The 24231-nt window shown below is 37.2% G+C and overlaps 1 protein-coding gene across 17 annotated transcripts in view; it reads right to left on the minus strand.

Annotated features, from left to right (window-relative positions):
* The window catches only part of Sntg1 (syntrophin gamma 1), an 878005-nt gene that overhangs the window by 212435 nt on the left and 641339 nt on the right, over positions 1-24231 (minus strand). For 16 of the 17 annotated variants that reach the window (XM_085835546.1, XM_085835535.1, XM_029469832.2 and 13 more), the window contains 2 exons: positions 23398-23480; positions 13843-13973 (listed from right to left, as the gene is read on the minus strand). In XM_085835546.1, the coding sequence (XP_085691672.1) occupies positions 13843-13973; positions 23398-23480 (214 nt within the window). The remainder of the gene's footprint in view (positions 1-13842; positions 13974-23397; positions 23481-24231) is intronic. The other variant, XM_085835552.1, reaches the window with a different exon arrangement.

Below are 24231 nucleotides of genomic sequence, written 5' to 3' on the forward strand. Positions count from 1 at the left end.
CTATACTTTATAGAAGAGCTTTGAGTCACTCAATGTTTCAAGCATGCTGGAAGCTAAGAAATGCCCAGCATTTAGAAGGAGCTACTGTCACATTCTCAACACTTAGATTGTGAAATAAGAAGCATCAGAAACCTTCCAGAGGTGTAGATAAATATTCTGTATGTCTGTAGCACACATTTTGAGGGAGGATTCCTGAAAAAGATGGATAGAGCATAAATCCATGAGGTGAAAGACCACCAGGATGTTGTTGGCCCTTGCTGTAAAAGCTGAGATGGAAACTGACTGTTGGGTATATGAGTAAAGGTGTTCACCACCTGACTGTGTGAATGCTCTGTCTTTTAAAGTTACTGTTTGATGAATCTGAGCTTTCTCTTTGTCTATAGGTTTGTTGCAGATGCAGAACCAGGAGCCAGGTTAAAGATGAGTAGGCAGAGCTGTGGTTCACACTGCCTACTTGCAACATGATGCATCTTTCAACTTCTTCCTGAAGCCTCCTCTGCTGAGCTCTCTAGCCAGGGCTCATTTTTTTTTTCTTCTTGTCTCTGCCATTCTTTGATTGCAGCTTACTCTGGTCCATCCCCTTAGTCACAGATTCGGTGTTCTTTCCTTTAAAATTGTTTCATGTGTCTTTTACATATGGATGATATTAAAATGTTGCTTTATTCTGTTCTAATTAAATGAGAAGCTGCTCTGGAGTTGGGCTATGTCTCCCCCTCCTCTAGAGGTTGTTTAAAGTTTTCCTCTAAATCTGTGCCCTATATCAGACAGACTACCTGAATATGTGAGGGAGAAACATCAAAATCAAAATCAAAGCCCAGACTATTCCCAATGGGAGTTATTTCCACCCATCTCACACTCTTTTTAAGTTTTACTTAACTCACTAAAATGTTCTAAAGTATTTACCTTATCTCAAGATTTGTAAGACTATTTTGTCAATTTTCTGTATCCATTTCTTCTGTCATGTCTTTAATTCCTGAGATTCTCTTTTCACATCTTTTATTCTGTTAATGAAGCCTGAATTTGAGGTGAATGTTCAAGCTGCTATTTTTTCTTTTTATTAGATAATTTCTTTATTTACATATGCTATCCCCTTTCCTGGTTCCCCTCTGAAAGCCCCCCATTCCCTCCCACTCACCCTGATCACCAAACCAACCACTTCTGCTTCCTGGCCCTAGCATTCCTCTACCCTGGGGCATAGAGCCTTCACAGGACCTAGGGCTTCTCCTCCCATTGATGATCAATTACATCTTCCTCTGCTACAAATGCAACTGGAGCCATGAGTCCCACCATGTGTATGCTTTTGTTGGTGGTTTAGTTCCAGGGAGCTCTGGGGATACTGGTGAATTCATATTGTTGTTCCTCCTATGGGGCTGCAAACCCCTCAGCTCCTTGGGTAGTTTCTCTAGTTTCTTAATTGGGGACCCTCTGCTCAGCCCAATAGGTAGCTCTGAGCATCTACTTCTGTATTTGTCAGGCACTGGAAGAGCCTCTCAGGAGACAGCTATATCAGACTGCTGTCAGCAAACACTTCTTGTCATCTACAAAAGTGTCTGGGTTTGGTGATTTTATATGGGATGGATCCCCAGGTGAGGCAGACTCTGGATGGTCATTCCTTCAGTCTCTGCTCCTAACTTTGTCTCTGTAACTCCTTCCATGGGTATTTTGTTCCCCACTTCTAAGAAGGATCGAAATATTCACACTTTGGTCTTCCTTTTTCTTGAGTTTCATGTAGTTTGTGAATTGTATCTTGGGTATCCCGAGGTTTTGGGCAAATATCCACTAATGAGTGAGTGCATATCATGTGTGTTCTTTTATGATTGGGTTACCTCACTCAGGATGATATACTCCAGATCTATCCGTTTGCCAAAGAATTTCATAAATTCATTGTTTTTTTTCCTTTTTTCTTTAATTAGGTATTTTCCGAAATTACATTTCCAATGCTATCCAAAAAGTCCCCAATACACTCCCCCCCCAGTCCCCCACCCACCCACCCCCACCCCTTGGCCCTGGCATTCCCCTGTACTGGGGCATATAAAGTTGGCAAGTCCAATGGGACTCTCTTTCCAGTGATGGCCGACTAGGCCATCTTTTGATACAAATGCAGCTAGAGTCAAGAGCTCTGGGGTACTGGTTAGTTCATAATAATGTTCCACCTATGGGGTTGCAGTTCCCTTTAGCTCCTTGGGTACTTTCTCTAGCTCCTCCATTGGGGGCCCTGTGATCCATCCAATAGCTGACTGTGAGCATCCACTTCTGTGTTTGCTAGGCACTGGAATAGTCTCACAAGAGACAGCTATATCTGGGTCCTTTCAGCAAAATCTTGCTAGTGTATGCAATGGTGTCAGCGTTTGGAAGCTGATTATGGGATGGATCCCTGGATATGGCAGTCTTTAGATGGTCCATCATTTCTTCACAGCTCCAAACTTTATCTCTGTAACTCTTTCCATGGGTGTTTTGTTCCCAATTCCAAGAAGGGGCACAGTGTCCACACTTTGGTCTTCGTTCTTCTTGAGTTTCATGCGTTTAACAAATTGTATCTTATATCTTGGGTATCCTAAGTTTTGGGGCTAATATCCACTTATCAGTGAGTACATATTGTGTGAGTTTCTTTGTGAATATGTTACCTCACTCAGGATGATGCCCTCCAGATCCATCCATTTGCCTAGGAATTTCATAAATTCATTCCTTTTAGTAGCTGAGTAGTACCCCATTGTGTAAATGAACCACATTTTCTGTATCCATTCCTCTGTTGAGGGGCATCTGGGTTCTTTCCAGCTTCTGGCTATTATAAATAAGGCTGCTATGAACATAGTGGAGCATGTGTCCTTCTTACCGGTTGGAACATCTTCTGGATATATGCCCAGGAGAGGTATTGCTGGATCGTCCTGTAGTATTATGTCCAATTTTCTGAGGAACCGCCAAACTGATTTCCAGAGTGGTTGTACCAGCTTGCAATCCCACCAACAATGAAGGAGTGTTCCTCTTTCTCCACATCCTCACCAGCATCTGCTGTCACCTGAATTTTTGATCTTAGCCATTCTGACTGGTGTGAGGTGGAATCTCAGGGTTGTTTTGAGTTGCATTTCCCTGATGATTAAGGATGTTGAACATTTTTTCAGGTGCTTCTCTGCCATTCGGTATTCCTCAGGTGAGAATTCTTTGTTCAGTTCTGAGCCCCATTTTTTAACGGGGTTATTTGATTTTCTGGAGTCCACCTTCTTGAGTTCTTTATATATATTGGATATTAGTCCCCTATCTGATTTAGGATAGGTAAAGATCCTTTCCCAATCTGTTGGTGATCTTTTTGTCTTATTGATGGTGTCTTTTGCCTTGCAGAAGCTTTGCAACTTTATGAGGTCCCATTTATCAATTCTCGATCTTACAGCACAAGCCTTTGCTGTTCTATTCAGGAATTTTTCCCCTGTACCCATATCTTTGAGGCTTTTCCCTACTTTCTCCTCTATAAGTTTCAGTGTCTCTGGTTTTACTCGGAGTTCCTTAATCCACTTAGATTTGACCTTAGTACAAGGAGATAGGAATGGATCAATTCGCATTCTTCTACATGATAACCTCCAGTTGTGCCAGCACCATTTGTTGAAAATGCTGTCTTTTTTCCACTGGATGGTTTTTGCTCCCTTGTCAAAGATCAAGTGACCATAGGTATGTGGGTTGATCTCAGGGTCTTCAATTCTGTTCCATTGGTCTACTTGTCTGTCTTTATACGAGTACCATGCAGTTTGTATCGCAATTGCTCTGTAGTACAGATTTAGGTCAGGCATGGTGATTCCACCAGAGGTTCTTTTATCCTTGAGAAGAGTTTTTGCTATCCTAGGTTTTTTGTTGTTCCAGATGAATTTGCAGATTGCCCTTGCTAATTCATTGAAGAATTGAGTTGGAATTTTGATGGGGATTGCATTGAATCTGTAGATTGCTTTTGGTAAGATAACCATTTTTACAATGTTGATCCTGCCAATCCATGAGCATGGGAGGTCTTTCCATCTTCTGAGATCTTCTTTAATTTCTTTCTTCAGGGACTTGAAGTTCTTGTCATACAGATCTTTCACTTCCTTAGTTAGAGTCATGCCATGGTATTTTATATTGTTTGTGATTATTGAGAAGGGTGTTGTTTCCCTAATTTCTTTTTCTGCCTGTTTATCCTTTGTGTACAGAAAGGCCATTGACTTGTTGAGTTAATTTTATATCCAGCTACTTCACCGAAGCTATTTCTCAGGCTTAGGAGTTCTCTGGTGGAATTTTTAGGGTCACTTATGTATACTATCATATCATCTGCAAAAAGCGATATTTTGACTTCTTTTCTGATTTGTATCCCCTTGATCTCCTTTTGTTGTCTAATTGCTCTGGCTAGAACTTCAAGTACAATGTTGAATAGGTCGGGAGAGAGTGGGCAGCCTTGTCTAGTCCCTGATTTTAGTGGGATTTCTTCCAGCTTCTCACCATTTACATTGATGTTGGCTACTGGTTTGCTGTATATTGCTTTTATCATGGTTAGGTATGGGCCTTGAATTCCTGATCTTTCCAAGACTTTTATCATGAATGGGTGTTGGATTTTGTCAAATGCTTTTTCAGCATCTAACGAGATGATCATGTGGTTTTTGTCTTTGAGTTTGTTTATATAATGGATTACATTGATGGATTTTCGTATATTGAACCATTCTTGCATCCCTGGGATGAAACCTACTTGGTCAGGATGGATGATTGTTTTGATGTGTTCTTGAATTTGGTTAGGGAGAACTTTATTGAGGATTTTTGCATCAATATTCATAAGGGAAATTGGTCTGAAGTTCCCTATCTTTGTTGGGTCTTTTTGTGGTTTAGGTATCAGAGTAATTGTGGCTTCATAGAATGAGTTGGGTAGAGTACCTTCTGATTCTATTTTGTTGAATAGTTTGTGAAGAACTGGGATTAGATCTTCTTTGAAGGTTTGATAGAACTCTGCACTAAACCCATCTGGTCCTGGGCTTTTTTTGGTTGGGAGACTATTAATGACTGCTTCTCTTTCTTTAGGGGATATGGGACTGTTTAGATCATTAACCTGATCTTGATTTAACTTTGGTACCTGGTATCTGTCTAGAAACTTGTCCATTTCATTCAGGTTCTCCAGTTTTGTTGAGTATAGCCTTTTGTAGAAGGATCTGATGGTGTTTTGGATTTCTTCAGGGACTGTTGTTATGTCTCCCTTTTCATTTCTGATTTTGTTAATTAGAATAATTTTCCTATGCCCTCTAGTGAGTCTGGCTAAGGGTTTATCTATCTTGTTGATTTTCTCAAAGAACCAGCTCCTCGATTGGTTGATTCTTTGAATTGTTCTTCTTGTTTCCACTTGGTTGATTTCACCCCTGAGTTCGATTATTTCTTGCCATCTACTCCTCTTGGGTGAATTTGCTTCCTTTCGTTCTAGAGATTTTAGGTGTGTTGTCAAGCTGCTAATGTGTGCTCTCTCTAGTTTCTTTTTGGAGGCACTCAGAGCTATGAGTTTTCCTCATAGAAATGCTTTCAATGTGTCCCATAATTTTGGGTATGTTGTGGCTTCATTTTCATTAAACTCCAGGAAGTCCTTAATTTCTTTCTTTATTCCTTCCTTGACCAAGGTATCATTGAGAAGAGTGTTGTTTAGTTTCCACGTGAATTTTGGCTTTCTATTATTTATTTTGTTATTGAAGATCAGTCTTAGTCCATGGTGATCTGATAGGATGCATGGGACAATTTCAATATTTTTGTATCTGTTGAGGCTTGTTTTGTGACCAAATATGTGGTCAATTTTGGAGAAGGTACCATGAGGTGCTGAGAAGAAGGTATATCCTTTTGTTTTAGGATAAAATGTTTTGTAGGTATTTGTCAGATCCATTTGTTTCATAACCTCTGTTAGTTTCACTGTGTCCCTGTTTAGTTTCTGCTTCCATGATCTGTCCATTGTTGAAAGTGGTGTGTTGAAGTCTCCCACTATTATTGTGTGAGGTGCAATGTGTGCTTTGAGCTTTACTAAAGAATCTTTAGTGAATGTGGCTGCCCTTGTATTTGGAGCCTAGATATTCAGAATTGATAGTTCCTCTTGGAGGATTTTACCTTTGATGAGAATGAAGTGCCCTTCCTTGTCTTTTTTGATGACTTTGGGTTGGAAGTCAATCTTATCAGATATTATAATGGCTACTCCAGCTTGTTTCTTCCTACCATTTGCTTGGAAAATTGTTTTCCAGCCTTTCATTCTAAGTAGTGTCTATCTTTTTCTCTGAGATGAGTTTTCTGTAAGCTGCAAAATGTTGGGTCCTGTTTCTGTATCCAGTCTGTTAATCTATGTCTTTTTATTGGGGAGTTGAGTCTATTGATATTAAGAGATATTAAGGAGAAGTAATTGTTGCTTCCTTTTATTTTTGTTGTTATAGTTGGTGTTCTGTTCTTGTGGCTGTCTTCTTTTAGGTTTGTTGAGGGATTACCTTCTTGCTTTTTCTAGGATGTGTTTACCATTCTTATATTTTTTTTCTGTTATTATCCTTTGAAGGGCTGGATTCGTGGAAAGATAATGTGTGAATTTGGTTTTGTCGTGGAATACTTTGGTTTCTCCATCTATGTTAATTGAGAGTTTGGCTGATATAGTAGCCTGGGCTGGAAATTGTGTTCTCTTAGTTTCTGTATAACATCTGTCCAGGCCCTTCTGGTAAAAAATCCGGTGTAATTCTGATAGGCTTGCCTTTATATGTTACTTGACCTTTTTCCCGTACTGCTTTTAGTATTCTATCTTTAGTGCATTTGTTGTTCTGATTATTATGTGTCGGAAGTAATTTCTTTTCTGGTCCAGTCTTTTGGAGTTCTGTAAGCTTCTTGTATGTTCATGGGCATCTCTTTCTTTAGGTTTGGGAAGTTTTCTGTTATAATTTTGTTGAAGATATTTGCTAGTCCTTTGAGTTGAAAATCTTCATTCTTATCTACTCCTATTATTGGTAGGTTTGGTCTTCTCATTTTGTCCTGGATTTCCTGGATGTTTTGAGTTATGATCTTTTTGGATTTTGTATTTCCTTTGCTTGTCGTGCTGATGTTCTCTATGGGGTCTTCTGTACCTGCGATTCTCTCTTCCATCTCTTGTATTCTGTTGCTGATGCTCGCATCTATGGTTCCAGATTTCTTTCCTAGGGTTTCTCCAGTGTTGCCTCAATTTGGGTTTTCTTCTTTGTCTCTACTTCCCTTTTTAGGTCTTGGATGGTTTTATTCAATTCCATCACCTGTTTGATCTGCTTTTCCTGCAATTCTTTAAGGGATTTTTGTGCTTCCTCTTTAATGTCTTCTACCTGTTTAGCAGTGTTCTCCTGTATATCTTTAAGTGTGTTATTAAAGTCCTTCTTGATGTCCTCTACCATCATCATGAGATATGCTTTTAGATCCGGGTCTAGCTTCTCCGGTGTGTTGGGGTGCCCTGGACTGGGCGAAGTGGGAGTGCTGGGTTCTGATGATGGTGAGTGGTCTTGGTTTCTGTTAGTAAGATTATTACGTTTACCTTTCGCCATCTGGTAATCTCTGGGGTTAGTTGTTATCGTTGTCACTGTTTAAAGATTGGAGCAGACGCTGTGTTCCATTCACTAGAAGTCTTACGATCCAGTGGCGGGTGTCGTGGGTAGCTGGCGGGTGTCAGCTGACCCTGCACCCTAGCTACTCCGGTGCTGGTCAGACAGGAAGAGGCTTGTGGCCCTACCCAGGCCGGTTTTCTGCTTCCCTAACTAATGCATTCTCAGGTCCCGCGCACAATTGGACTGGAGCAGAAGCTGTGTTCCACTCACCAGAAGTCTCAAGATCCTGTGGCGGGTGTCATGGGTAGCTGGTGGGTGTCAGCAGACCCCGCGCCCCAACCACACCCTTGCTGGTCAGACAGGAAGAGGCCTGTGGCCCCACTCAGGCCGGCTTTCCTCTTCCCTAACTAAAGCAGTCTCAGGTCCCACACGATTGGATTGGAGCAGAAGGTGTGTTCCACCCACCAGAAGTCCCAAGATCCTGTGGTGGGTGTCGTGGGCAGCTGGCAGGTGTCAGCTGACCCTGCACCCTAGCTACTCCGATGCTGGTCAGACAGGAAGAGGCCTGTGGCCCCACTCAGGCCAGTTTTCTGCTTCCCTAACTAATGCAGTCTCAGGTCTCGCGCACAATTGGATTGGAGCAGAAGCTGTGTTCCACCCACCAGAAGTCCCAAGATCCTGTGGTGGGTGTCGTGGGCAGCTGGCAGGTGTCAGCCAACCCTGTGCCCTAGCTACCCCGGTGCTGGTCAGAAAATTCATTGTTTTTTAATACTGTAGTTTCCCATTCTGTAACTGTGCAACATTTTCTGTGTCTATTACTCTATTGAGGGACATCTGGGTTCTTTCCACCTTCTGGCTATTATAAATTAGGCTGTTATGAACATAGTGAAGCATATGTCCTTATTACATGTTGGAGCATCATCTGGGTATATGCCCAGAAGTGGTATTGCTGGATCCTCAGGTTGTACTATGTCCAATTTTCTGAGGAACACCCAACATTTATTTCCAGAGTAGTTGTACCAGGTTGCAATCCCACCAGCAATGGAGGAGTGTTCCTCTTTCTCTTCATCCTCACCAGCATCTGCTGTCACCTGAATTTTTTTATTTTAGCCATTCTGACTGGTGGGAGGCGGAATCTTTGGTTTGTTTTGATTTGCATTTCTCTGATGACTAAGGATGTTGAACATTTTTTAGGTGCTTCTCAGTCATTCGGTATTCCTCAGATGAGAATTCTTTGTATAGCTCTGTACCCCATTTTTTCATACAGTTATTTGGTTCTCTGGAGTCTAACTGCTTGAGTTCTTTGTGTATATTTAGTATTAGCCCTCTATTGGCTTTAGTATTATTAAAGATCTTTCCCCAATCTGTTGGCTGCCTTATTGTCTTATTGACAATGTCTTTTGCCTTACAGAAGTTTGAACATAGTAAAAGCAATAGACAGCAAACCAGTAGCCAGTATCAAACTAAATGGAGAGAAACTTGAAGTAATCCCACTAAAATCAGGGACTAGACAAGACTGCCCACTCTCTCCCTACCTATTCAATGTAGTATTTGAAGTCCTAGCCAGATCAATTAGACAACAAAAGGAGATCAAAAGGATACAAATTGGAAAGGAAGAAGTCAAAATATCACTATTTGCAGATGATATGATAGTATACTTAAGTGATCCCAAAAATTCTACCAGAGAACTCCTAAACATGATTAAAAAAAAAAAAAGTTCAGCAAAGTAGCTGGATGTGAAATTAACTCAAACAAATTAGTGGCCTTCCTCTACACAAAAGATGAGAAATAAATTAAGGAAACAACACCCTTCACAATAGTCACAAGTAATATAAATTACCTTGATGTGACTCTAACTAAGCAAGTGAAAGATCTGTATGATAAATACTTCAAGTCTCTGAAGAAAGAAATCGAAGAAGATCTCGGAAGATGGAAAGATCTTCCATGCTCATGGATTAGCAGGATAAATATATTAAAAATCGCCATCTTGCCAAAAGCAATTGATAAGATTCAATACATTCCCCACAAAGATTCCAACTCAAATTCTTCACAGGGTTAGAAAGGGCAATTTTCAAATTCATCTGGAATTACAAAAATCCCAGGATAGCAAAAACTATTTTCAACAATAAAAGAACTTCTGGTGTAATCACCATCTCTGAACTCAAGTTGTACTACAGAGTAATCGTGATAAATACTGCATTGTGCTAGTACAGTGACAGGCAGGTAGATCAATGGAATAGAGTTGAAGATCAAGAAATGAACTCACACACCTAGGGTCACTTGATCTTGACAGAGTAAAAAGGCAGCATTTTCAACAAATGGTGATGGCTCAACAGGTAGAAGAATGCAAATCAGTCCATAACTATTTCCTTGTGCAAAGCTCAAGCCCAAGTGTATCAAGGACCTCCACATAAATCCAGATACAGTGAAACTTACAGAGGAGAAGGTGGGGAAGATCCTTGAACATATGGGCATGGGAAATAAATTCCTGAACAGAACACCAATGGCTTTTGTTGTTAGATAAAGAATCAACAAATAGGACCTCATAAAATTGTAACGCTTCTAAATTTTTTATTTCCAGTTTTACCAGTTTGAATTTTTATTTAGTGGTTCTATATCAAGTTTCATGTCTTGAATAGTTTTCTTTTGCTGATTGTTAGTGTTTAAATAGAGTTGATTAGTAGATATATTTATTTCCTCTTCAATATTTTTCAATATATCCATATTATCTATTTTGTTGTACTTGGTTTTTGTTTCAGCTGTATTATATTTCTCAGGCCTACTGTGTTACTATTTTTGGACTCTAGTGAAGACTTATCATCCTGGATGTTATTAATTTTCTTTTTATGGTGGTGTCTAAGTGTATGGATTTGGGATGGTTTTACATCTAGGTGTTAATATTAGATCTTGTCTTTGATTAGTTTTCCATTCCTTGGTTTCTGTTGCCATCTCTTGATATTAGGAGAATGTGATAATTGTGAGTTACCTTGTAGGGAATGATTCTGGGTCCCTGTCAAGTATGGTCACTTTGGGGTATTGGATGGAATTTTTTTTCTCTTGATTAGGAAATGACATGAAGGAATAGGATTATACCAGAAAAGTGTGGGGATGAGAGAGTTCACAGGAGGAAGGTTAGTGAGGTCTGACAAGAGAATCTTTTAAAACAGGCCATAATGCACATATCAGGAGAACTCTTAAAGCAGAAATTTTAGAGTCCAGAGAAGAATTTTAAAAAAATAGATAATTACAAACAGGGTATACTTAAATAAACAGATTTATGAATGCAGTTATATATCTTGAGAAAACTGAAAGGAATCATTGCAGTTTTACAAAATAGTGAAAAGACCAGAAAAGCAGTGTTCGGTATTATAAGAATATATAATTCCTCAAGAGAAAAACAAAATTAATGTATTATATTACACTAAACAGTCATACTAGTATGACATTCAGTCCAAATAAAAACAGCAATAAAAGGATGTATTCAACAGCCCAAGGTATAAAAACTCAATTAGAACAAATAATTACTTAAAAAATTAAGGGGAAAATAAAATAGATTATTAACACCTAGTTTGTTGATTGAATGAACTTTTCTTGGTCACATATAGAATTCACAGATGAAAGACTCAAGAGCCTGTTACAAAACTCCCAGCCATTTTCCATAGAAATTGCTATCTATCAAATGTCCATGCCATTATTCATGCCATCCGTGCCATTTAACATTAAGTTAATCAGATAACCTAAGGTCTTAAAGTTGTTCTTATTTTAAAAAATGAATCAAACTACTTTGAGAGGGGAAAAGTGGGGTTTGCAGATGAACATTTGAAAAATGAAGCTACCTAGATGTATCTCCAGGAAATTATACTAAGCAACATCTGATCTAATGAGGCTACATGGTAAAAGAGTCCAATAACACAATAACATCCAAATGGTAAAATGATAGAGATGAAGAACAGATTTGCAACTGTGGGGCTTAGAAACAGTAAAAGGAATAGGGCAAAGGGATGTAAGAATGTCATGAAAGACCACAGTGGATCCATAGGAAGAGAGAGATGTTTAGGAATATTTGCAGACAAAACCTACCCATCCATAAAATACTCACACAAAATAATAATAGAATACCCATGTTATCAATGTCAATTTTCTAGAGATGAAATCAACAATATATTTTTACAAGCACTTATATTACAACAATGGCTAAAGGTACAACAAATTGTACATATCATTTCTTCAAACTGAATGCTATACCACAATTAATTTAAAGCAGAAGCAATATAATCACAAAATAGCATTTTGGGGAGAAAATATCAGCACAGTAGATATAATAAAAATAGCATTAGTTAAGTTTAAAGCAACTAGACTTAATAATTTAAAAATTAGATTTGTTATTTTAGAAAAAGCAAAAAAAGCATAGAAAAATTCAAACACATGCAACTAAGGAAAGACATTTTAGAAAACTAAGATTTATTGAAAGAAAAGAGAAATATACAGGTGCATGTGAATTGATAGCAACCTTGTTTTTAACATGACTGTAATATAAATAAAATATATTTGAAAGAAGGAAAACATACATTGAAGCTTTGCAAAAATAAGCAAAAATTTAAAAATCTTCTTGTGTCTAATAACTTAAATCAATATATAGAGTAAATTCAGAAAAGCTAAAAGAAATACATTTATGTACATTAAAAAGAAGGACTCTAGCTCAGCCACTCTATATTTTACAATCCATAGTGGCAAATCATCATTCATAATGCAAAGGATCAAAACTACTCATAAATGAATATGCTCAAGCCAAAACATGCAGAGTTGTGCAACAAAAGAATATTGCTTGTGCTTTTATAAAAACATATGGGCCTGGGCAGTTTTGGTATATGCCTTTATTCCTAGCACTTGGGAGGCAGAGGCAGGTAGATCTCTTTGAGTTCAAGGCCAGTCTGGTCTACAGAGAGTTCCAGACAGAGAGTTACAGGACACATAGGGCTAAACAAAGAAACTCTATCTCAGGGGAAAACAAAACAACATTAAACAACCACAACAAAACAAAAACAAAAAGCAGGTGGAACATATTTTCAAATTATGTATATTCTGAGAAAAACTCACTGTTAAACATATCACAAGATTAAAAATATCTAGCATGAAATCATGATAGAAAGAGCCAAATCAACCCAAAACAATACTTAAAATCTCTAAGTCCTTTGAAATTTTGCCATATATCCCTTTCTAGTCCACAATTCATGAATCTCATTTGGTAGATGAAAATACATGATTATCTATACAAACAAATTTTAAATATTGGCAAGGAAAAAGTAGCTGAATTCTCATGAGGTCTACTAAAGTCAACTAAAGACACATGGCCAAAGGCAGTCACTACAACCAGGGAAAGAAAGGCTTCCTCTAAAACTTTTGGTTATAAAGGGATACTGGAGTTTAACAATGACAATATGGTAGTTCCCCTGGGGTTCCTCTTACCCATCCTTTGGAGGGCCTAGAAGATGTCTTTCATACTGGAATGTCACAAACTACATAAATAACATCTCTGAGCTTAATGGCAGAAGGAGATATTAAACAACCATAGACAAGAGCCTATGTGACCAAGTGAGTAGCTAAGATCTGTGTGTGTGTGAGCTGATCAGAGACTTCATTGTAAGCACACAGAAAGCCTTCTTTTCAGAAAGGTTTCTGGGGCCCTGAGTCATCTACCTCAAAAAAAAAAAAAAAGACAAATTATCAAACCAAAGGACTCAAGAAACAAACTAAATAGATGGTAAAAACGGCAGATAGCTTTTATTTTAAAATCTAAGGAAAAAAGAAATCAACAAAGCCCCAAATCTGGTATCAAGAAAATTCATTCCACATCCTGAGCAATATTGAGTCTGATAAAAAGATAAAAAGTAAACTCATATACTTATTTCCAAAACTAATAATGTGATAATGGTAGATGATAAGCTACAAGTACAGATCTGAGGTTTTACTCGAGGCTCAGGGTTAGACTCTTAACACCACTCAGAAAGATAAATGTGCAGGCTACACAACTGCTTTGATAATGAAACAACTTATTAACATTAAGTCAAGAAAATTATGACGCTACATATAGTCTTGTACACACCAGGTCCATTGCAATTGTCTGTGACAGAATCAGGATTTCCAATGGCTTTGTTCCTCAAATTTATCATTTTCTCCTGGTTCTGCAGTAGTCGTATATTCCTTTAAAAGCACTCTTTTATACTTTCAAAAGCATGCTATAATAAGAATGAGATGGCACATTATGCTGAAAGGTTGCTCTGCCCTCCCTTTTTATTCAGAGTTTAGAAACCACAAACAAACTCACCGACTCAGGTCAGTCCCGGGCACGTACTGAGAGAAGCGGGCATGAAGCAGGGGAATGAGCCTGAGGTCACACCACCGCTTCTCCCACCTCAGGCCTGGAGATGTGGGCCACGAAGAGCAGGAAAGCGTGTCCTGTAAAAAGCAGTATGTTCAGAATGTTGGGGCATCCATGTGGTCTCAGACTTATTACTCAGGAGTGTTGAATTTTTCTAAATGTTTTGAATACTTTTATAGGACTAAGTAATCCCCATGCTTCAGCCCAGAATTCTACTTCAGAATGTTGTTAATAGACATTTGTAAGAAAGCTAAGAAAGATTCACCAAGTAAATATGTGAAAATTATGGGTGGTGAAGAAAAAAATGCATGAAAGTGTGACAGAATAGAATCTGTTCAGGAATGGAAGAAAATGGATGAGCAAACTTATGACCACAGTGAAGCAGCAAAAATGCACACAATAGCCTAATTGGCCAAGAGCTCTGAGTGCCTCCAAGTATCCAGAACCACCATCTTTGCAAATACTTTTTCCAGCCACAGTGTAATGCAGACTGAGCACATTAATTATGAATCTTTTAAATATTTCTCAATTTTTTGCTAGTACTGATGCAAGCGAATCACTAACATCCAGTCCTAGGAAGTCTTAATCACTCTTTTTATTTTAGTTTCAGAAATTTAGGTCCTTTTATATTTCATTTATGTCATATCCAGGCCATGGCTGCTGCTTTCATATTACATGTGCTTCTAATTTTATGATGGTTTTCTAAAATCCTTTCTGTCATTTAGGAGATTCTTATATAATTTGCTTCTTCCCTTTCCCCCCTTCAAACTCTCCTGTGTACCCTCCATCTTTCTCTCACTCAAATTCATATCCTCTTTTTCTTAGTTGGTGAGTGTATATATATAAATATGTGTGTGTGTGTGTGTATGTGTACGTGCATATGGGTGTATGCTTATTTATTTCTAAATACACAAATACAACTTGCTTAGTTAATATAATCTTATTATAATGTATATGTTCTTAAGGCTGACCTTTTGGTAATGGATAACAAATTGATGTGATCTTCCCAAGGGACAGTATTTCTCCTGCTCTCAACATTCCTTAGTTGCTTGAAATTCTTTTTCTAGGGTAGAAGCATCATCAGTATGTCAAGTTGTATTTTGCCTCACATATTGAAGAAAACTGTATTTTTTTTCCATTTGATAGTTTGTCTCAAATGCACTGGAAACTTTGTTGGTTCTCAACATCAGTAGGCAATTCTAGTTGTGTGTTATTCAGTTTGGCTAAAGAACTGTTGATTTTGTTTCCTGTCTATCCAATTAGTCATACAATACAGAAAGTTTTATTTTACTGTTTCTTGAAACTAATATTGTCTTAATAGTACTAAGGATTACCTTCCATTATTGATTTATTTTATTGATTAAGGAGAAACAAGAATATTTAGAAGATACTAAGAACATGGAGCTGTTTAAAATACCAGAGAAGTTAGAGTGGCAAGTCACACAGAGTTGTCCATGTTGGGGACTTATGAGGCCTTCACATTTAGAATACCCATTCTCTTATGAGAATCTATTTATTGGTTGTTAACCATCAGGTGACAATAGTGAATGGTATGTCATGGGTAATCAACACATGACATGGAGCCAGTTCTTCTTTATTTCATTGCTATAGATAACAGTTTTTGATAGTATGCTGTAACCACTGATTTTCAACACATAACAAAGGATCAGATTGGGAAAATGCAGCACAAGTTTGAGGGATCACATTCCAAAACAGTATTGGACACCTCCTTATAGGAATCCAAAATTTACTTAATAGCTACTCCACTTCCATATGGTCAAGTCATTCAAAATGTCTCACTGGTCTTGTTTACAATGTGACAGCAAGAATATTAACAACAGATAAGATTCTAGTCAGGCATAATTAGAGAGATTTTTTAAAATATAATTCATCAACAAGCTTTGTGCTACTTCTACTATATCCAAAAACCTAATTGAAATTATAAATTTGCTCAAAACAATCACAGATCAGAGTGCAATATATTCTGAAAACTAATGTACATATGCACAAGCACACACACATTCACACACACACACACACACACACACACACGGAGAGGGAGAGGGGGAGGGGAGGGGGAGAGGGGGAAGGGGAGGGGGAGAGGGAGGGGGGAGGGGGAGAGGGAGGGGGGAGGGGGAGGGGGAGAGGGAGACTACATCACCAGGAGTGACAATGCTACCCAGGCTACATGCTTCTCAGAGTAGTCATAGTTCATCTGACAAGAATCCCAACACTAGCCGGGCAGTGGTGGTGCACATCTTTAATTCCAACCCTTGGGAGGCAAAGGCAGGTGGATTTCTGAGTCGGAGGCCAGCCTTGTCTACAGAGTGAGTTCCAGGACAGCCTGTGCTACACAGAAAAACCCTGTCTCAAACAAAACAAAACAAAACAAAACAAAACAAAACAAAACAAAACAAAACAAAACAAAACAAACAAGCAAAAAAAAACCCCAAATAAACAAAGAATTCCAACACTAGCCATGAGAATCTCAATTTGAATAATTGATCTGTGAAGCTCAAGAGACTCCTCAAATAATATAGACTGCTGTTGCTTCCCTCACTTGCCTCCCAGTGGTTAAAAGTAAGTGCTTCTTACTGACACAGAACTCAAGGGCATGATCTGAATCCAACCTGAAAACCTAAACTCTGAGTTCTAGATATCATGGTACCAAAGGGTTCTATGCAGACTTCCAAAGGAGGAAAGCAAACAGTAGTCCTATTCAGTTGTGACACCTATTAACCACAACAATGAGCACAACAGCAAGCTGTCTTTAAGGGTACAATAGTGTCACTTATAACTTTTGCTGTAACCAAAAGCTGTCTAATAGTATTTAAGATCCACTCAACAAGAGGGAAATCATCTCTAATATTCTCATTCTCTCTCTCTCTCTTTCTTTCTCTCTCTCTCTCTCTCTCTCTCTCTCTCTCCTCCCTCTCTCTCTCTGACAAAAAACAGTTAAGAATTTGAAACTGAGTAAGTGTCAACATGATAGGGGTTGGAGTGCTTAAAGGAAGAGGAAAATCTATATAATTACATTTTACCTAAACAGTAATAAACTTTAGTATTTGACGTTATTTCTAAACATGAGACTTGCAAGGAAAAAATGTTTACAGCATCACAATAATGTTGCTGTTGTTGTTTCTAATTACCATCTGTATTATTTTCTATGAATTACTTAAGTACTTTGTAACATTATTTTTCAAGATAAAGGTATGTTCATCTTACTGAGCGAATACCAAAGACTGTTCAGCAGCAGCAATGAGTCATTTCATAGAAAGTCGGAATATGGGGAACAGCCATATTTTGTGCCATAGTCTGGTCAAATACACAAAGTTTCCCAATTGATCATGATAATATATCTACTGTCCTACTGTCAAATGTCATGGGAAAACTGCCAAAGGAGAGATATGATTCTTTATGTTCTATGCCTGAAGTAGGCAACCCCACATCAGGGTAAGATTCTGTGTACATGTATATCGCTTAGAAGGTCATTTGCGAAGTAACTCATTCTATGACAGCCAGGGATCATTGATTCATACCAACTAACACTTCTTTGATTCTACAGTCAACACATCTATCACAGCACATTATATGCTCTAAGCAGACATGGAACAGTGAAAATAATAACTCAGATATTTTTGTTGGTTATTTCATATTTTGGTCATATATTTTTGTAAGTTATTTAGCAATATTTTCTCATATTCTATAAATAGTAATTACTTCCTTTGATTATCATTTCTATCCATAAACAAGATGAAAAATTAGAAAAAGTATTAAGTGGTTGAAGTGATGTGATATTGAGAATGATGATAGCTAGTAAGTGGGCATAATATTTACATGACATTATTAAAAGATCTGAAACTGTTATCATTGCACCTTGATAATTTATTAAATAATGTAAAACTTAATTTTCTAATGTTACATATCTGTGTCAAAAGTATGAAACACATTCAACTTCAACTTTTAAAATGCACAAGCCTAATATTTATAGTTGAATATTTAATATTATTTTAAAATAATTCTTCCTTATTTTATTCAAGTCTTCTTTTGCTATTGATTATAAGTTTTTTATGGTCATATATATATATATATATATATATATATGTATATATATATAGTGGCCTAGAAAATAATAATTATATTGCGTTGAGAAGCATATTTCTCAGAAACTTACTCTCAATTTGAAGAATATTGTTTGCTAAAATATTGAGGTACATGTAACAAGTAGCATTTATATACTCCATACTTTGCAACAGAATTTTCTCAAATATTTTATACATGTCACATGATGGCTTTGAAAACAATTAAATTGTCAGTACATATGAAGCAAAATATCAGTCCAGATGCTTTTTTTTTTTTTTTACAAATTTGGCAGAGAAAGCTGACTCTGATGTGTAAGGTCAAAGAAATGTTCTTAAAGTTGTGTTATCTGACCATGTGAGTAAGTTGTGTTATCTGACTGTGTGAGTAAGTTGTGTTATCTGACTGTACGAGTAAGATATGTTATCTGACTGTGTAAGTTGTGTTATCTGACTGTATGAGTAAGTTGTGTTATCTGACTGTATGAGTAAGTTGTGTTATCTGACTGTGTAAGTTGTGTTATCTGACTGTGTGTGTAAGTTGTGTTATCTGACTGTGTGAGTAAGTTGTGTTATCTGACTGTGTGAGTAAGTTGTGTTATCTGACTGTGTGAGTAAGTTGTGTTATCTGACTGTGTGAGTAAGCATCTTACATTGAACAGAGAAGACATTTCTTTACTTCACCTCCAGAGAAAGAAATTCAGCAGCAGAGTTTGGCCCAGGAGACTTACTCTCAGAAAAATAAGGGATACTTGTGCCATTAAAATCAATGACATTTTGTTCTTCAAGGAGTAGACATTAAATAGTAATAGCCTTATTTTACACATAAAGTTTAAGTTCTCTGGGTGTTTTAAATGCTTTCATAAAATGTAAAAGGACTTTTCAATAAAACAACATCTAGTTACTCAAATTTTGTTTTAAAAATAATACATAGATGTTTAAAATGCTATTCTGCATGATCTCTCTGTTTTTAAACACTAATGTGTGACTAGAGTTCATAGTATCCCTTTCTATGTTCCAACCACCGGACAGAAGCAGCTGAGTCCTGTTCTTGAATTAGGAAAGGCTGAAAGAACCTGAGGAGAAGGGCAATCCTGTAGGCCAATGAATTAATCTCAATTAATCTGGACCCTCGAGATCTCTCAAACAATAGACTACCAAACAGACAGCATATACCAGCTGATAGGAGGCCCCCAACACACATACAGTAGAGGACTGCTGGGTCAGGGACTGGAGGCCCCAGGGAGTTTAGAGGTCAGGTGGAGTGGGGGATGGGGACATCCATGTGGAGACAGGTAGGTGGGGAGGAGGAATGGGATGTGGTAGATCAGGGGGAAAGTAGATCAGGGGAAATAAAATACAGTGTATAAAAATAATTAATAAAATATTTAAAAATAATACATAGATATTTAAAATGCTATTCTGCACAATCTCCCTGTTTTTAAACACTAGTTAAATCTGTGAATATATAGAGAGAGTTAATACTATCCCTTCCTATGTTGAGGCACACAATGGAAGGAAAACTCGATGGAATCAACTGCACTCAGGTCTGATGGCATAGTCAGCTTATGTCCTCAAGAGAAATGGTGTCATGTTTGCTTTATAGACTCCCAACTGTCAGATAGCAACTATATCTCTGTTCAGGGATTTCTCTTTACTTTAAAGTTGATTTTAAGTACTAGTGTGTAGCTCTGGATTTAAGATTCTGAGGATCAGAATCCATAATTACTCCCTGCAATAGCCCATACAGTGCCTTTATAGAATCAGCAAGATATCAATTTCATGAAATTTAAGAATACATTCCAATTGTAAATGTACTTCACTTTAATTTGCATGCCAATTCTTCTTCATTTTTAGATCACCAGTATAAGCTTTCATTACACCAAAACATATCCAGCAATGTAATAATATATTTCATTATCAATACTGAAAATAGTAACACAATGTGAGGGAGCCTACTGAAGTATGGAATGTATATGGCATGTAGTATTCTAAATTCTATACAACTTCCATGCTGGAAACAGCCAGACTTTAGATTAGTAGTAATTATTATGCCATAATTATAGCTTTCCAAAGAATGACTTATTATTTCTATATAAAACAATGGAATGAATTGTAAAAAAGTACAATGACTTCTTCCCTTAAAACTTTCATTCTTACCCCACTACTTGCCATTACTCAAGATAATTTCAAGGAGTTTAGACAAAATCTAGATTAAGAACATGACTAGATAACTTTCTCCATCTACAAAGTAGATAAAGTACTTTTTCTGTCTTAAGAACATAACTAATAAATAAATTCTTATATAATGATAAGTAGTAGGAAGATTATCAGAGGAAACCTGAAAGACTGCAGAATGTATAGGATGATGAAGCCAACACTTTAGCAAAGATTTATTCTATTTCCTCTATTGGTCATCCAGAGGAGGCCTGTCTTGGTCCTTCCCCTACCAAATCACACAACATACTTTAACTGAAGGTCAGGGGCCTGTGAATCTCAGACAAACACTTGAAGGAAGTTGCCTTCTATAAAAAGACACAGCTGGTTACATCATCGGCATAGTACATGAGGATAATGGGCACCAAAGAAAAATGAAGAGCAAACATTTATAAAAGGGGGTTGGGGGTTGGGATGGTATTAAACAAATTGGTCCAGAAACACACACAGTTGGTTGGGCAATGAAAGGCATTTGTATAACATAAGGAGTTGATTAGATTACCACTTCTCCATGTGCATTTTTCTCTCTTGAAAACCACTTTTAAATGACCCAGAATTTGGAGAGATCAGTGTTTTGATTTTTAACTATTATTAAAATATTTCTGTTGTAAATAAAAGTAAAACAAAGATTTAATGAACTATATCCAGATATAGTTAGCTTCATGAGACTCTTATATTTCCAGCAATAATCATTGATCTTAAAATTGTTCCTCATGGATAAATAAACATGATGTCATGTGAATGAAAACTCATACAATCTCTTGAGAAATCAATTTAACAGTTTCTCAGATAACTGAGAATAGTTTTACCTCAATACTCAGCTATACCATTCCTGGGCACTGACTCAAATGACATTCCACCATCCTAGAAAAACACTTGTTCAGTTATGCTCAAAAATGCTCTAGCCAGAAAATGGAAATAACCTAGATGTTTCTCCACTGAAGAATGGATACATAAAATGTGGTATGTCTACAAAATGGAATACTAGCCAACCATTTAAAAGAAGGACATCATGAATCTTGTGGACAAATGAATGGAACTAAAAAATATCATCCAGAGTGAGGTAACCTAGACCCGAAAGGACATGTATGGTATGTACTCACTTACAAGTGTATATTAGCCATAAAGTATAAGATAATAATGTTATAATCAACAGACCCAAAGAAACCAAATAATTAAACTCCAAGGGAATGTGGTTGAATTTTTCTCAGAAGGAGAAACAAACAAACAGATATCAGAGGTCAATGGAAGGAGAGAACTGGGTGGGAGAGGGGATAGGGAGGGGAGCAGAGTGGGCAGGGGTTAGATCATAGGTAGAGAGAACAAGAGAGAGAGGATGGAGATGGGGGTCAATCCGTAGGACATGCCAGAGACCTGAGATGGGGAAAGGCTCTAGAGGATCTATGGGGGCAACTCTCACTGAGATTCCTAGCAGTGGGGTATATGGATCCTGTATTGGCCATTTCCTATAGCCAGGTAAGACTCCCAGTGGAAGGATAGGACAGTAACCCACCCACAAAGCTTTCGAGCCAAGATGTGTCCTGTTTATAAGACGTGCAGGGACAAAGATAGAGCAGAGCCTGAGGAATGGTCAACCAATGACTGGCCCAAATTAAGACCCATCCCATGGGCAAGAACTAAATCCCTGACACTATTAATACTACTTTGTTATGCTTACAGACATGAACCTAGCATAACTGTCTCTCAGAGGCTCCACCCAGCAGCCAATGGAAAAAAGATGCAGAGACTCACACCCAAGCATTACATGGAAATCGGGTTGGGGGGGGGAGTCCACGAAAGTTGGGAAAGATTGAGGGACCTAAAGAGCACAGGGACTCCACAGGAAGATCAAGAGGTCCTCCACAGGAGGACCCTTGGGGGTTTACAGAAATTTAATTACCAACCAAAGAGAAAGCACAGGCTGGATGTAGGCCCCCTGCATATATGTACCAGATAAGCAGCTTGCCTTCAATTGGAGTAGCTGCCCCTCAGCCTGTTGCCTTCCTGTCTGTAAATCCCAGGCCCCAAAATATACCATTTTGTCTGGTATTAGTGGAAGAGGATGTTCCTAGTCCCAGAGCAACTAGAGGGGGTACTGGGAGCAGAAGAAGGATGGATATTGGGCTGTAAAGTGAATAAATAAGTATAATAAAAAAGTTCCTCAAGATGATATGGATAGATAGATCAATAGATAGATAGATAGATAGATAGATAGATAGATAGATAGATAGATAGATAGATAGATAGATAGATAGATTAGACTGACAGATATGATAGTCAACTTAAGAATCTATGTCACCCAGCTATAAAATAATTTCTATGGAATTAGGAACAAAATAGTTTGAACTTGCAAATGTTCAAAGGCAGATTTTGAAAAGAACTCTAAAATTAGGTCAATAATTTCTAATATAAAAATGAATTTGTTTCTATTGTAGACAAGAAAATCAATTTGTGCTACAGGTCAGCCATGCTAATTCATACTTAAATCTACATGTAATCAGAGATATATTTTGTAATACACATTTTAAATACTAAACATGAAATTTCAAAAAATATTTAATAGGTCTGGAGAGATGACTCATCCATTAAAGACTAAGATCACAACCAAAAATATTTAATAAAGATAACAAATTTTGTCAAAAAGAATGTACTAAACAAACACTAAAATTCAATTAAATTAATGAAAACTGATGTGCTAAATAAAAGTATGCTTTATCAAATATATAATTTAACATTCTTTGTTCTATATCATAATACATATACTAAATTTGTTTCTCTTTCAATTGTTCCATAATATACATAAAGATCACAAAAAACAACAATGGTGGTTATACTTACTTAACTGTTATCAAAATAAAAGTGATAAAAATCTTGTCAAATCATGTAATTCATGAAATTCTACATGGCATGAAATGCTCTGAAAAGAGGTATGATACTGTGACTCTGAGTAATCTCTCTGATTCCGAACTCTTCAACACTTACAGATGATTTACTAATTCACGCCTAAGAGAAAGGATGTCACATAAAGTGACTGCTTGATTTTTCCTTCTGGCTTGTCTTATCACTTAAATGATGATGAAGTCACCAAGGAATCATGGTTCACCAGATAAATCAAACCCAAAAGCAGTGTTTTCAAATCACAAATACATATATATTCTGCTCTTGAGCCATCCTTATTAGGGTCAAATGCGTTCAGCTGCCTTACTGTGTTATTTGGATGGTAGTTGAGATGTAAGCCACTGTCACAAAGAGGAGAGGAGGTACCACTGCTTTGGTCACTTGGAGCACCTGCAGAAGACAAAAGCATAACACCATAAAGGTTACAATGGCATGCTGTTGTAGAATGACTCTGTCCAATTATTTTCAATAATAATATAAAAAATGTAAGTTAAAATACAAAGAAATTTTACTTATACTAAAGCCAGAGCTTTGCAAGTGATATATATAGTAATATATAGATATCTTTAATAGTATCTATTAATAGATATATAAATAAGATACAGATTAGATGATATAGATAGATTAGGTTAGGTAGAGATAGATAGATAGATAGATAGATAGATAGATAGATAGATAGATAGATAGATAGATGGATGATAGATAGATAGATAGATAGATAGATAGATAGATAGATAGATAGATAGATGGTAATATTGTACATGTGATACCCTAAAAGAGAATAGTTTCAATTTTAGAAACATTATACTTTTGATTGGGTTGTTTGGTTTTTGGGTGATTAAATTCTTGAGTTCTTTATATATTTTGGATATTAGCCCTCTATCAGATGTGGGGTTATTGAAATATTTTTTCCCAATCTGTAGGTTGCATATTTGTATTATTGATAATGTCTTTTGCCTTACAGAAGCTTTCATGAGGTCCCATTTATCAATTCTTGAGCTTAGAGCATGAGTCATTGGACTTCTGTTTAGGAAATTTCACCCTGTGCCAATGAGTTCAAGTGTCTTTTCCACTTTTTCTCCTATTAGATTCGGTGTATCTGGTTTTATGTTGAGGTCCTGGATCCACTTCACCTTGAGCT

This window comes from Mus caroli, unplaced genomic scaffold (assembly GCF_978045245.1).
Source record: "Mus caroli unplaced genomic scaffold, Mus_caroli_1 scaffold_1, whole genome shotgun sequence".
In the NCBI taxonomy this organism is placed as follows: Eukaryota; Metazoa; Chordata; class Mammalia; order Rodentia; family Muridae; genus Mus; species Mus caroli.